At 42.5% G+C, this 15,083-nt stretch overlaps 1 protein-coding gene across 4 annotated transcripts; it reads right to left on the bottom strand.

Annotated features, from left to right (window-relative positions):
* Nucleotides 1-349: 349 nt before the first annotated feature.
* Nucleotides 350-13,454, bottom strand: LOC139413834 (casein kinase II subunit alpha-like). 4 transcript variants are annotated; one of them, XM_071161624.1, is made up of 13 exons: nt 13,300-13,454; nt 10,813-11,088; nt 10,515-10,626; nt 10,274-10,375; nt 10,126-10,176; nt 7,986-8,045; nt 7,595-7,678; nt 7,166-7,276; nt 6,763-6,864; nt 6,122-6,222; nt 5,853-6,001; nt 3,644-3,733; nt 350-1,818 (listed from the first exon to the last, which is right to left on the bottom strand). In XM_071161624.1, the coding sequence occupies exons 2-13, from the start codon at nt 10,911-10,913 to the stop codon at nt 1,700-1,702; spliced, it is 1,182 nt and encodes a 393-aa protein (XP_071017725.1). In that variant the 5' UTR covers nt 10,914-11,088; nt 13,300-13,454; the 3' UTR covers nt 350-1,699. The 4 variants fall into 4 exon arrangements, with proteins under 4 accessions (XP_071017725.1, XP_071017726.1, XP_071017728.1 ...); XM_071161625.1 differs by having other exon boundaries at nt 13,325-13,450; XM_071161627.1 differs by having other exon boundaries at nt 10,813-10,949; nt 13,325-13,436.
* Between the last annotated feature and the right edge of the window lie 1,629 nt (nt 13,455-15,083).

The following is a 15,083-nucleotide window of genomic DNA, read 5'->3' as shown; positions in this document are numbered from 1 at the left end:
TAAACTAGGCAAGTCAGTTAAGAACAAAGACGACATACCATACCCTAGCACGGACGACGCTGAGCCAATTGTGCACCGCCCTATGGGACTCCCAATGATGGCCGGTTGTGATACAGCCCAGCATCGAACCAGGGTCTGTAGTGACGCATCTAGCACTGAGATGCAGTGCCTTAGACCCCAATCAGCATCCAAACAACCAGTTCTTATCACCGTTACAATTCATTTTAAAACATAGCAAAAACGCATACTGTAGAAGTGACGTCAAAATAATACAATTAAGGAAATAGATTTTTGTAAAACCTTACAATCAGGAGACAAATCTGTGTGAACATACCAACTCAATCAGATATACTTGATAAAATGTGTTTATTTACACAAATATTTTCAAATACTAGTCTACATACGGACAAAAATATATACAGTGATGTAAGGACTCATACAACTTCATTATGTCGATGTATGCATGTATTTCATACGTTGTGAGATTGCAAATGAAAAAAGGATGCATATGTACAGCTATACTCAAACAACATTCCCATTTCTGGCACTAACACAGGAAAAACTCAACCGTTCAAGTTCAATACATCCTTCCATGTCTAGCCAAACAGATGATCGATCAAGAAACTTAGCCTCGAAACAAACTAAATACAAAAAAAAACAATTCCTCAGGTTCGAACAGCAGAGAAAAAATTTCAAGCCAACTTGCTTTCGTATTCTGTTGTGATCTAACAAATATTTTCTCCCCCATATTATCTCCACATAACTCAGTGTAACTCCAAGAAAACTAAGGTTTGGTCAGTCTCCTCTTTTTCCAAACGATTGAGTAAACTTTGGTTTTTTACAACTTGAATTAATTCAAGGAACTGTAAAGCAGCAAGTTTGAGAGAAACGTTTCAAATTAACCAAACGGATGGCTTTGTCTGGATTTCGAATGGTTTGGATGACAATACTGACATCAAACCGTTTCCACAGCAAATTAAACCCATCCAGCACCATAGCATTTCAGTACAAAAAAATAAATCGGTCAGGGAACCCTTACATCAAAAAGACTAGGTATCCAGTTCGGTAGAAAGGCAAGACATACTATTCAGACTAAAGTGTCATTAGTATAGGTGGAGTGAGGCGGCTTCAGTGTTTCAACACACGACTGGAGCACAGAACAGCACCAAACACTTTCAAATGCCGTGGGGAAGAGTCTTTATAATGGTGGTATGGAGTTCTGGATTGACCTAAACACAGGGGATTGCTTAAGGTGTTCTAGCCAGGTCTTGTTTGACAACATTGCATTAGTAAACTACAGATTCTGCTCCTTTTGGTATGAATGTTACCGTCCTTTCCTGTTGCCTTCCGCTAACTACTTCGCGTGACCATTGTCAGTGATGTACAAACAAAACGTGTTGCAAGGGGAGGGACCCCCATCACCAGTGGATTCGTAACTTATTCTTGGCTTGTGAACATAAGACACAGCCACACACACACAGCCACACCGTCACTTCAATATGAAAGGAATACCTGTATGTGTCAATTACACAGAACATTCTGTTTACCTCAAGTTCATTAAAGGAGATACAAACTAACATTGTTCAGATGAGACTGCCTTCAGAGGTTGGCATTCCTGGATCTCAGGGCAGTTGGACTGTGTGAGTGAGTAGAGGTGGTGGTGCGGGCCGGCAGAGTGAGTGGCTCCTGTTGGTTGCAATCACTGGGGGGGACCAGCAGCGGCGGGCACGGGGACGCTCAGGGCGTTGGTGGCAGCAGAGAGAACGGGCGAGCCGGTGAGGGTGACCAGGGCAGTAGCGACTGGCAAGGCAGAGATGCCTAGAGAGAGACAGGGAATTTAGCTTAACTAAGCATGCGGGTTACTTAGAAAACACTCCAAGGGAGTTCTGATGATGCAGTGACTACATTAACCAATGGGTTACATAGGAAAGATAACAATGGATGCACTCAAATATGGTGAGAGTTGAGCTCTTCTGAAATGTATTGCATTAAATTACAGTATGTCAATTATGACAATGTGATAGTCATTATTTTACTACCCATCTTTAAAGGCCTTTGCTGAAAATACGATTTTAGCCATCTTATGCCACCCCAGAAAAAATGTGCACGCCGCGAATTCTTAGGTCATAAACAACAGTCGGGTGTCTTGGCTTGAACAGTGTGACAGGGTCTATGTCTGCCGATTAAGTAACACAGAACCCAAACCCAGAACCCAAACTGCGCGCGTGCGCCATCGTGCATACATTTATTTTGTCCCCCCACACCAAACGCGATCATGACACGCAGGTTAAAATATCAAAACAAATTCTGAACCAATTACATTCATTTGGGGACAGGTCAAAAAGCATTAAACCTTTATGGCAATTTAGCTAGCCAGCTTGCACTTGCTGGCTAATTTGTCCTAGGATATAAACATTGAGTTGTTATTTTACCTGAAATGCACAAGGTCCTCTACTCCGACAATTAATCCACGCATAAAACGGTCTACCGCATCATTTCTAATCATCTCTCCTCCTAGGCTTTTTATTCTCTTGACTTTATATTGCGATTGGCAACTTTCATAAATTAGGTGCATTACCGCCACTGACCTCGTTCGTCTTTCGGTCACCCACGTGGGTATAACCAATGAGATGGCACGTGGGTACCTGCTTCTATAAACCAATGAGGAGATGGGAGAGGCAGGACTTGCAGCGCGATCTGGGAATTGACTATTTTAGCCCTTGGCAACAAGACACTAATTGGCGCACGCGAGCAGAGTGGGTGCAATAATTGAATAATATAGATATCTAAATTTATTTTGCAGCGCACGCCACAGGAGCAGTGGAGTCAGCCTGTAAGTAACACTACGTGCAGTCGTAGTCATGTGTGGCCGGTGTTGAGCCGATCCCAGTAACTGACCAATAGGAACACAGACGGCACACAATAATACGATCATTGTGAATAGTCCATTTAATTGAAACGTTTCCATGCTGTGCAAGAAGAACGATTTCCCTAATAATCTTGCTTGCATAACATCTGAAATCAGGTTACCTGATTGGATTTTGAAAAACTCACCAATCAAAATAAACATTCTACCACAGCGACCATGTTATTTTGGGGAAGCTGCTTCTGAACTTGGACATATAAAGTTTGTATGTGAAAACTATTTCTAAGATGCATACTTCAGTTTTTCCCCGAACTCACTTGACTCGTGCATAAGCAAAGAGAGGCTTGCTCTGCTGGCAGATGAAGAGAGCAAACACACAGCAGCAGTTGACCTAGCCTCTCAAGCCAATTGCATAATGTGACGACAGAACTAGATCAAATCGTACAATCTGGCCAGGTTGATAAATATATTAATTTGGTAACGTTGCACAGTGTGACGTTATAATCATAAAAAATAGAATCTGACGTACAGTCTACAAAGGCCTTTAGAGGAATGACTAACATCAATGACAGAATACTGAGGACATTTGCCTGGAAAAATATAGCAGGTGACCAAGCTTCATCGAATCTTTACACAGACCAAGTTCGCTTCTTGAATTAATTAAATTTCCGAGCTCGGCCTCCCACTGACAAAACATCCTCCTCAACACTGAGTAATGGGAGATCAGACGAGAAGCCGGGAGGGCATTCAGGCTGATTGGTGTGTGTGTGTGCTCACCAGTGATCATGTTGGCTGTGCTCACGGCTGTATTTCCACAGGGTAGGTTAGCCGACCCTGGCATGCGACCCTGCTCTTTCACAATGGGATCTGTGTGGACAAGAAAACACATATTGAACAAACCTCTAGTGTCATGACTGTCCTGTGAGGATCCAAATAGGTCAGATCAGGTTTGCAATGAATGACTTCAACCAGACCCCCCCCCCTCACACAACAACTCACACCCTGTTGTACATTAAGGTAGAAGATTCAGGTCTCCTACAATGTTCACCAAAGGAACGTCCTTTATTTCAACAGACCTTTTCCCGCTGAAACTAACATGTTCAAAAGCAAATACTGGAACAATATTTCTAAAATAGAACGTAGAGAATGTCAGAGGCGATCTATAAAACACTAATGCCATTTCGTTTGTTATTTTGTGATGTCATTAAAAATGTTAAAGGGAATACTGAAACTTGGAAAGATTACCCACTACATGTGTGAAGTGTCCATCCTATGTGTTGTGCATAAAAAATTTGTTTTTGTTCAGAGAGGGATGTGATTTTAGGAGCCATAAGATAATTGTTTTACAAACTTTGCACAGCAACAAGTCACGCCCGAGTAAGGTCAGAGAGCATGTCAACCAGACGGAACGGCGCTTTTGAACAAACTGTATAGAATTTTGGGCTAAGAATGAACCTACTAGACCAGAAAAGCGTGAAGCCGCACTTTTAAAGTGGTCTGAACTCAATCTCAACACGAGGTAGAGACGATAAACTCAACTCCCGGACAATCACTGGTACGGCTGATTAGCTGTCCTAAGTAAAATTATCTTTGAAATCTAATTTAAGTAGGACAATATGTACCAAAGTTAAGTGCGTCTGTCCCTCTCTGCCCCCCCCACCCCATCTTTTGTAACAAGCAGCCATATTGTTGTCATTCCACTAGGGACCTGTTTAACATATTAAGTGTGTATGTTTATTCTGTGTTACCATTTAATTAACTAGTAAATAAATAAACCAATTTGTGTAGTACTGAATCACAAGGCTCTGGTTTTTGCAGATGCAGGAGGTTACGACTGTTCAGAATGATGATATGATACAAGGTTATGATTAATAAGTTGACAGTTTATAGATGTGATAGGTAAAAATACCTTTTAGAGTTTAATTCAGGAGATGGTAACTCTAAAAGAACTTCTCTCATGGTGCCTCAAATCCTAATGAGTTAATTGTTATTTTAAAATCGAGTAACAATTAAACAGTTAGTTGATTAGATAAGTAATCAGATTAATATTAGTCAAGTCACGACAACAGTCGAATCCCTAGTCTCCAGCTACTGCAAGTAGATAGTCATAAGCAACTACTAATGACCACCTTGAACTGGGCCATGTTCATTAAATACAAAATGGATGAAAACTGAGTAAAACGAGGTAGAAGAAACATTTGTTTTTCTTTGCCACTACAAAACGTTTTGCTTATGTGCCCTAATGAACACGACCCTGATTAGCACAAACAAACAATATCAAAGCCAACTAAATGTGAAGAGACCAGAACATCAGTCTCCCTTAAAAAAAACTGTTTAAGCTGTGAGTTGCTTTTAAAGAGAAACCTTGTTGCAATGCGAAGTAACCCCAGTTATAACAAGCCTTTTATTTGCTGTTGTAACTGCAGCTTGGCCTATAGAGCCATATAGAGGACCACAGGTTCAAAGACATAATAAAAACACCACAGAACAAAGCACACAGGGTTACAGTTCAGACCATCTTTCCTGTCAGCAGCAGCCACAACTAAATAATTTTCTCATCTAATCAACAAACCCACAGCAGTTCCATTCCAATCATTATTATGTGGGCAACTTTCAGAGAATATTCTAAGATCATCACCAACCTAGAAATTCGTCTCACAGAATGTGAGAAATTATTATTATTTGTTTAATAAATTAAGTTTCTCAACTTTCCGAGACTCAGCATTATGATTATGACATTGTCATGAACAGCACCGCAGACATTCAAATGAGCGTGATGCGAAACTGTGATCTCATACAGCCAGACATGTTATCTGGCCATGTACGCTTCACGTCATTACAACGTGGTATCTACGGGACCAGAACAGCGAAGGAATTTAGCCTTGCACTTCAACACTCTTAGTTGTTGTGGAAATCAACCCGATATTGCTGTTTACTTCATGCATCGCTGAGTCTACCTTTAAAAACCTTCAACATCCACACTCACAGAAGTAGGGGTGATCCATGGCCTCGCGGGCAGTCAACCGGGCCTGATGGTCATAGCGCAGCAGCTTGTCCAGAAAGTCCAGACCCTCAGGACTGATCAGTTGCTGGTTCTCACTGTGGACGAAGCGCTCCCACCGCTTACGAGAGTGTCTGGAAGGGGAGAGCTGGTTAAGAGCAGCTGTGTGCGTTTAGATTCAGGAGTTGGTTTTACTAAGTGCCCAAAACAAGTGCAGAAAACCACACATTAGTAAAAGACAGACAACCACCTACCTTCCCAGAATGTCATTGAACCGAGGCTCCAACTCTATGTTGTACTTGTCAATGTAGTCGTACAGGTCTTCCGTTCCCAACACCTTGGCTATTCTCACCAACTGACAAAGGGGGAAAAAAATGGGGAAATATCATTCATGAATAGAACTGACAGGATTCCCTATAGTACCTGACATAATTAAATCTGTTGTATACAATCCATTTCCATCGGAATGTTCTGGAACCTTTCACCCTCCTGAACAGGCACAAGGTTATTCTCGTCACTTGTAATGAATGGGGCCCTTGCGACATGGGGGACAACATTTTGGAGTGTTTACCTGGTCGTAGTAGACCATTGAAACATGGTGTACACCGTATTGGATAGTGTTTACCTGGTCGTAGTAGACCATTGAAACATGGTGTACAACGTATTGGATAGTGTTTACCTGGTCATAGTAGACCATTGAAACATGGTGTACAACGTATTGGATAGTGTTTACCTGGTCATAGTAGACCATTGAAACATGGTGTACAACGTATTGGATAGTGTTTACCTGGTCGTAGTAGACCATTGAAACATGGTGTACAACGTATTGGATAGTGTTTACCTGGTCGTAGTAGACCATTGAAACATGGTGTACAACGTATTGGATAGTGTTTACCTGGTCGTAGTTGTCGTGGCCGTGGAAGAAAGGCTCCTTCCTGAAGACCATGCTGGCCAACATGCAGCCCAAGCTCCACATGTCCAGACTGTAGTCATACATCTGGAAGAAGAAGACAGTCAAATCAGTGAGTTAGAGAAAAGCCAAGATGTCAGAATTTAAGAGGTGCTTGCAACAGGACCATCTAATGAAATGGATTTGAATGACCAATGGGAGATTTGCCTGTTTAGTTTTCACATTGCCGTGTTGAGCATGGTTCCAGTAACTACGGTGGATGCTTAACCAGCTCAGCAGTTTGGTTCAATGGTGTGAAAAGGGTATGTGTGCATGTAGCTGTGATCTACACAACAGAAAATAATATAGACTGAGCTTGACAATTAAGAACAGTAGCTGGACAACATACCTGATAATCGACCAGAAGCTCAGGTCCTTTGAAGTAGCGAGAAGCCACTCGGACATTATACTCCTGTCCCGGGTGGTAGAACTCAGCCAGACCCCAGTCAATAAGGCGCAGCTGGAAGAACACAAACAGACAGTCGATACTGAGAGGAGCAGAACAGGGTTGTGTTCATTAGGACAACAAACATAATTAAAGAGACAAACGGGGAGGGACTACTTGGGCATTTTAATGTTGTTGTGCAATATCTGCCTGTATTACAGCTCCAATAATACATCATAAGCTGATTCATCAAGAGTTAAAATATTTCCATTTAAACTAGCGTATTTTTTTTGTGTCAAATTAAATGTTAAAATGACAAAAGGTCTTGTCTACGGGCAAATCGGATGGAGGGAAAATAACCGTGCCTCTGCCGCATTGGTCATAAACACTCACCTTGCGGTGTTCGTGATCAATCATCACGTTGTGGGGTTTCACGTCCCTGTGCATGATTCCCATGCTGTGGGAGTAGTCCAGGGCCTGCGGACAGAGCCAAAATGGCTGCATGTTAACAACAAGGAGGCTGGGGATTTAATCAACAAAGAAATGCAGATGACAAAACAGAAGTTCTTCCTGTGTGGGCGCACAAACATGTTGATGGGCAAATAGACAGTTAATATGTAACCGTCAGACAAACAACGGGCTTATACTCTAAGCACCCGAATGGTCTTGTTTTGGGAGAGGAAAATGCGGACTTATGTCTAGCAGTCTCTGGGCCTTCCAATACATTTTAAGAGCACAAATGAAATGGGGTAGTACACCCAAATTACAACATTACGAGACCCACCTTGAGGATCTCGAACATGTAGAACCGGATGTCATAGTCCGTTAGGGTCTGGTACAATTGCTGCAAGTAAAAACGGATGAATCAATACCGTGATTTAACCAAACCCTGAAGAGTCCATGCATATATCTGTCTAACCAACCTGAACCCATCATCTAATACAAAGAGTTCACATATTATTCAAATCACAAGCTATCAACTTGGGCATCTGACTGGTAACACTTAGGCCTATTACGGAACACCTAACTTGACGCAACCATTCCAATGGATCATCGTGTACCAGTGATTGAGGATAGAACCACAAGACATGAAACATCCTGGCCCCCGAAGACAGCACTGAACCTGTTTACATACACTGATGTTGGAGTCATTAAAACTTGTTTTTCAACCACTCCACAAATGCCTTGTTAACAAACTATAGTTTTGGCAAGTAGGTTAGGACATCTACTTTGTGAATGACAAGTAATTTCTCAAACAATTGTTTACAGACAGATTACTTCACTGTATCATAATTCCAGTGGGTCATAAGTTAACATACACTAAGTTGACTGTGCCTTTAAACAGCTTGGACAATTCCAGTAAATTATGTCATGGCTTTAGAAGCTTCCGATAGGCTAATTGACACCATTTGGGTCAATTGGAGGTGGAGGTCAATTGGAGGTGTACCTGTGGATGTATTTCAAGGCCTACCTTGACATCATGGGAAAATCAAAAGAAATCCACCAAGACCCCCCCCCCCCCCCCCCCCCAAACAATTGTAGACCTCCACAAGTCTAGTTCATCCTTGGGAGCAATTTCCTAACGCCTGAAGGTACCACGTTCATCTGTACAAACAATACTACGCAAGTATAAACACCATGGGACCACGCAGCCGTCATATCGCTCAGGAAGGCAACGCGCTCTGTCTCTTAGAGATGAACGTACTTCGGTGCAAAAAGTGCAAATCAATCCCAGAACAGCTGCAAAGGACCTTGTGAAGATGCTGGAGGAAATCGGTACAAAAATATCTATATCCACAGTAAAACGAGTCCTATATCGACATAAATTGAAAGGCCGCTCACCAAGGAAGAAGCCAATGCTCCAAAATCGCCATAAAAAGCCAGACTACGGTTGCAACTGCACATGGGGACAAAGATCGTACTTTTTGGAGAACTGACCTCTGGTCTGATGAAGCAAAAAAAGAACTGTTCGGCCATAATGACCACCGTTATGTTTGGAGGAAATAGGAGGATGCTTGCAAGCCGAAGAACACCATCCCAACCGTGTAGAACAGGGGTGGCAGCATCATGTGGTGGGGGTGCTTTCCTGCAGGAGGGACTGGTGCGCTTCACAAAATAGATGGCATCATAAGGATGGAAAATATGTGGATATATTGAAGCAACATCAGTCAGGAAGTCAGGTCTTCCAAATGGACAATGACCTCAAGCATACTTCCAAAGTTGTGGCAAAATGGCTTAAGGACAACAAAGTCAAGGTATTGGAGTGGCCATCACAAAGCCCTGACCTCAATCCTATAGAAAATTTGTGTGCAGAACTGAAAAAGCGTGTTCGAGCAACGAGGCCTACAAACCTGACTCAGTTACACCAGCTCTGTCAGGAGGAATGGGCCAAAATTCACCCAACTTATTGTGGGAAGCTTGTGGAAGGCTACCCAAAACGTTTGACCATAGTTAAAACTATTTAAAGGCAATGATACCAAATATTAATTCAGTGTATGTAAACTTCTGACCCACTGGGAATGTGATGAAAGAAATAAAAGCTGAAATATTAAACTATTAAACTATTATTATGACATTTCACATTCTTAAAATGAAGTGGTGATCCTAACTAACCTAAGACAGGGCATTTTTACTAGGATTAAATGTCAGGAATTGTGAACAACTGAGTTTAAATGTATTTGGCTAAGGTGTATGTAAACCTCAGACTTCAAATGTACACACTGGAGTATGGGGAAACAACATGCACGCCAAAAAAGGTTTCATAGGGCTTTGTTTCTGAATAGAGATGTACACTGTCAAGAAACAGAAGAAAACAGACTGCAACGAGGACGGACTACCTGAACTTGTAAGAAACGCAAAACGTTTTGATGCGGTGTGGTCTAATGAATACGACCCCGGGGTTAACAACGGATGCTCCATCTTACCTTGAAGTCTGTGTTGTTGACATGTTCAAAGACCAAGGCCGGAGTCCGAGACTGAAAGAAAAGAAGGGGTTGTTGCATTAAAGTCATGGGAGCCCCTCTAAAAGCGTAATACAGTTTTCACATCTCTTTCCCCACCATTCCTTCTCACCACTGGGTCTTTGACGATGTCTACAAGGGAGATGACGTTGGGGCCTCCGCGGAGGTTCTCCAGGATCTTAATTTCACGCTTGATTTTCTTCTTCTTGACAGGCTATGGACACAATTAAAGACCAATTGTATTGATTGTCGGGGTGGTTTTACTTCAATATGATTCCAACAAGCCAATGCGAGTCTGTATCAAATGGCAAATCTATGATCTGAATGATATTGATTTCTCATCGTGGCCTTACCTTGAGTATTTTCACCACAACCTTCTCATTGTTGGTGATGTTGATTGCTTCAAACACTTCACTGTACTTTCCACGTCCCAGCTTCCGCACCAACTGGAAGTCATCTTGATTTCTGAGGTCAGAATTGTTTTTGTCAATTACACAATTCAAGGAAATTGGAATTAAACCGCATAGTTTCAATGTGCAAAGAAGAGAAAGTCATCCGTTTGTTTAGCAAGCACCAAACAACATTTTCAGACTTAATTTAGAGACTGGGAGTTTGTGTGTGTGTGTGTGTGTGTGTGTGGTCGCTGCATACCCCCATTCCACCACATGGGACTCATAGTCCCAGTACTCCCTGGGCCGTTGTGTGTTGACATCGGTGTACACGCGGGCCCGACTCGGCACGGGTCCTGACATGTCCGACAGCTTGGCAGAGGAGAGGGGGTGCACTTACTGCAGAGAAGGATGAGGAGGGAAGAGAGTAGGTGGGAGAAGAGGGAAGGTGGGGTAACAGGTCAGGGGCCTCTTCCTGGCAGGGCAGGGGGTAAGGGGGGGCTTTGGCTATAGGGTGGGGGGCACCAGGGGAGGACAGCTGAGAAAACAGGGGGATAGGGAGGGGGGGACAATGTCAGTTATATTTGAGACCATCACCTAGGCCAGATCAAATATGTATCATTGACATGGGTGTAAAAACTCCCTGCAGAACTGATGACCAGTGCAGACAATCAAAGTCTCTACAGGTGTGTGTGTAATGCAATTTGATGCACTGTTACAACACTGCATTTGTTGTTGCAAACTAAATTAAAGGCCTGATTACCAGCAGGCTGTTTTAAAATGTGTCACTGCATCGCCCATAAAGTATTGACAATGTTTAATTACTAAAGCTGGTGGGGATAAGCTATGCAACTATTGATTTAGTTTAAAATACAAAATCCATTCTCTTACTGCCCTGATCATCAAAGTTTGATGGAATTCATCATTACCACCACACACACAAAAAAAGGGGTGAAAATACTATCATATTTGACTTTTTATACTCTAACAGAAGGTCCCATTTGTTCAGAAAAATGTTCATACATACTCATATATAGGCTTCTATTGATAAATGATGAGATCTATCCATATGTCATGCCAATAGACCATTTCCCCTGCAATAGTCAAGCCTTCGCTTATCTTTGCCAACAACAAACGGTCATAACTCTGGTGCCTGTCAAAGATATCCTCTAGCTCTGTATGGAGGTTGGCATAGGTATGCTTTTTCATTTATTTAAACCTTTATTTAACTAGGCAAGTCAGTTACGAACAAATTCTTATTTATAATGATGGCCTACCCAGGATGACGCTGGGCAAATTGTGTACCGCCCTATAGGAATCCCAAATGCGGCCAGATGTGATATAGTATGTAGCTGACCTAGGCTTAAAGTAAGTGCTTTTAGCAACTATCCGTGGGAAGCCAGAACTCATATACAATTCCATTTCAACTTATTGTGCTGGTGGGCAGGATGGTTGGTCATTATGAAGTGAGACGAGGTATGCAGAGGCAGTGGGTCTACAACAGACCCACATTTGGAAAGTATGTTTAATAATATGATCCTTTAGATATTTTGTCTCAAACTCCCACCCATCATAAAGACCAACCTCCTACTCCTTGAAGTTACCTCAGCAGCCTGGCAGAGCCCAACTGTGGATCCGGGTCACGACACCATTGTAACAGAGTGCATTTGTTCTGCTTCGAGCAACTAGCAACCACTGAGTGACAGTTGCCTTTAGATTTCAATTTAATATTAACCAACATGCTACAGGCGAGTTCCACATCATTCTAAAGTTAGCATAGTTTAATTCGAAAAAGATGTAGCAATAAATAATCTTCCCTGCAATGGATACAAGTCACCTTTGGGGAAAAGTGGTGTTGCTGCCCTCTGGCTAAGATATAGCTAACTAACGGTAGGTAACAGTAGTTAATGCCATGTTTGACAACAAACGTGTATCTAGCCTTTGAGGAATAAGAAATGTTTGTTTGCTCAGTGCCTCATGAGTAGTTACGATAGTTAACTAGACTAACGTCTCCCGAGTGGCGGTCTAAGGCACTGCTAGAGGCGTCACTACAGACCCGGGTTCCATCCCGGGCCGTATCAATAACCGGCCGTGATCGGGAGACCCATAGGGCGGTGCACAATTGACCCAGCGTCGTACGGGTTAGGGGAGGGTTTGGCCGGAGGGGCTTTACAAGTAGGCTTTCATTGTAAATAATTTGTTCTTAACTGACTTGCCTAGTTAAATAAAAACATTACAAATAAAAACGTTAACGAAATCAATGTAACAACTGTAGGTTGCAGCGTATCCCCAAACTCGTTCCTGGCGATCCTAAGGGATGCACGTTTTGAACACTACACAGCAGATTCAAATGATCAAAGCTCAACGATCAGTTTATTATTTGGATCAGCTGTGTGGTGCTACTAGGGCAAAAACCAATAGGTGCACCCCTTGGGGTCCCCAAGATCAAGATTAGGAAACGCTGAGGGGTTGCTTCAAAGATTAGCTATACTAGCTAACGTTAGCACTTTCACATATCTAGCTAGCTAACGCATGGCTGGTTTGCGCAGTTTGGCAGCAATAACTACATTGGACAGTTGTGTTATCCAACTACAGTAGCTAGCTACCGGTAGTCTCATCTAGCCCAGCGAGCTAACGCGTTAGTCACCAGTCCCAATGGCAAGCTTGAAAACTAGCTAGATACCTAACTGACTGCCTGTTTCATAAAATAATTTGAACCAGTCCAAACTTCCATTGTATAGTTAGTTACCTCTTTGATCAAATCTGTGACCCACCTCCTCTTTTAGGAGCGGAGTGAAGCCAGGATCCCTTCCTTTCCTCTCGCCGGTGTACTTGCGTATGATTTTTGCTGTCTCAGGGACAATATGGCCGACTACCGCCACTCACAGCTGTTCTTCTTCTTTTGGCGGATCGCAACCAATTTAAAGGTGCATATGCCGCCATCTACTGTACTGGAGTGTGAGACTGGTCTCCTCCTTATTCTGTGGATTTTATATGGCAGTTGGCAACCAACTTTAAGGTGCATAACCGCAACCAACTGGACTGGAATGTGGATCAGAGACAGCGATGGTCTAAATCCAACCCAATAATCTCATCTCCCTAAGGAAACAAAATACATAATTAAATACTACATCCCCTGAAGATTTCCCCAGCAGTTCACTTAATCCGGGCTTTTCAATCACATTACTCCTCACATCAAATAATAATCGCTCCCTTTCTCTCACATATTTCTGGCACTGAAATAGAACATATTCCTCCATCTCCTCTTGACAATGATCACACCTCCCAATTGGATGTTTCCCCAGCAATTTCAATGTACTTGTGTGTCCCAGTCTCAGCCTTGTGACTACACTTTCCTCCCTTCTCTCTCGGCCTGAGGACCTCCCTGCCCCCACCTTTTCCTGGATCTTATATAGGTGTCTTCCCTCTCTCTCCCTGTTCCACAACTCTTGCCAATTATTTTTAACCACTGTTCTTATTAAAGCTTGAAGCCCCACCTGAGGGACCACTGCTCTACTTCACTAATCGATTCTTGAACTCTTCTGGCTGTATGGGTAATATTTCTACCTCTCTTCCACATCGCTCCATCATCCGCAAACAATGACCTCACTATGTCAGGTCTCACCTAAGAACACATCGTCAATCATAATAGAGAACAAAAAAGGACTAATGACACTTCTCTGGGGGGGTACCTCATAGCTTTCTGACATAGAGCTCTCCACCCTCACTTGTATTGATTGCACCCAAAAAGGAATCCTTTATCTAGTTAAAAACCCTTCCTCCTACCCCATGTTATCCAGCTTGATAAATAGGCCTTCCTTCCACATCAAAGAAAACGGCTACCACCACATCCTTATTTGCCTGTGCCTTCCGTATGACTGACTCAAGGCACAGTACAGGATCCATTGTTCCCCTGCCTTTCCTGAACCCACCGTGGATAGCATAGCTATGAAATAGACTTTATACCTATCACCACTACAATAGTGGAAGACACAGTGACTTGTAGTAAAAACTACTACAGACTCCCTCGACACCAATTCTGACTGACCTCCAGGCATTGACCTGAAAATGACCAGACTCATTCTGAACAAGTTGTAATCTGCCAGGATACTTGGTTTCCTTCCCTTGACATGCACGCTTGTGTTAGCATAAACGCACATGCACAACGGAGCATCCAATTAGGATTTATACTAGGATCACTTAAGGGTCCAAGCAAAATACCAGCCTTAGTAAAGTTGAACATTTACTTCTAGGCCTTTGACTCTTCAGCACTCACCAGTTTTCTTCCCAGAAGTCCATAGGTCATCCCTGTAGACTGCCCAAAACTAGTGCCTTACAGCTGTAAACTTATCATATAGTTATCAACTTAGGATAGTGCCTAAGCAACAAACCAAGGAGGAAAACCCTAGATATGGCATTAGAGACAATGCCATGATAGTCATTTTGCCAGAACATTGGACGTATATAGAATACAGTCCAATTAGATTATTTTTGTGTGAGAACTATATTTTGTATATCTTTTGTTCATGCTTT

This window comes from Oncorhynchus clarkii, chromosome 7 (genome assembly GCF_045791955.1).
Source record: "Oncorhynchus clarkii lewisi isolate Uvic-CL-2024 chromosome 7, UVic_Ocla_1.0, whole genome shotgun sequence".
Taxonomy (NCBI): Eukaryota; Metazoa; Chordata; class Actinopteri; order Salmoniformes; family Salmonidae; genus Oncorhynchus; species Oncorhynchus clarkii.
Note: the sequence above shows the minus strand (reverse complement) of the source record. Positions and strands in the feature narration are given on the sequence as shown.

Coding starts and splice junctions, on each gene's coding strand:
- LOC139413834 (XM_071161624.1), bottom strand. CDS start 10,913: ATGTCAGGACCCGTGCCGAGTCGGGCCCGCGTGTACACCGATGTCAAC. Junction 10,376..10,514: donor TTGTGGTGAAAATACTCAAG/GTAAGGCCACGA, acceptor TTGTGTCCATAG/CCTGTCAAGAAGAAGAAAAT. Junction 6,223..6,762: donor GCCACGACAACTACGACCAG/GTAAACACTATC, acceptor CCCCTTTGTCAG/TTGGTGAGAATAGCCAAGGT.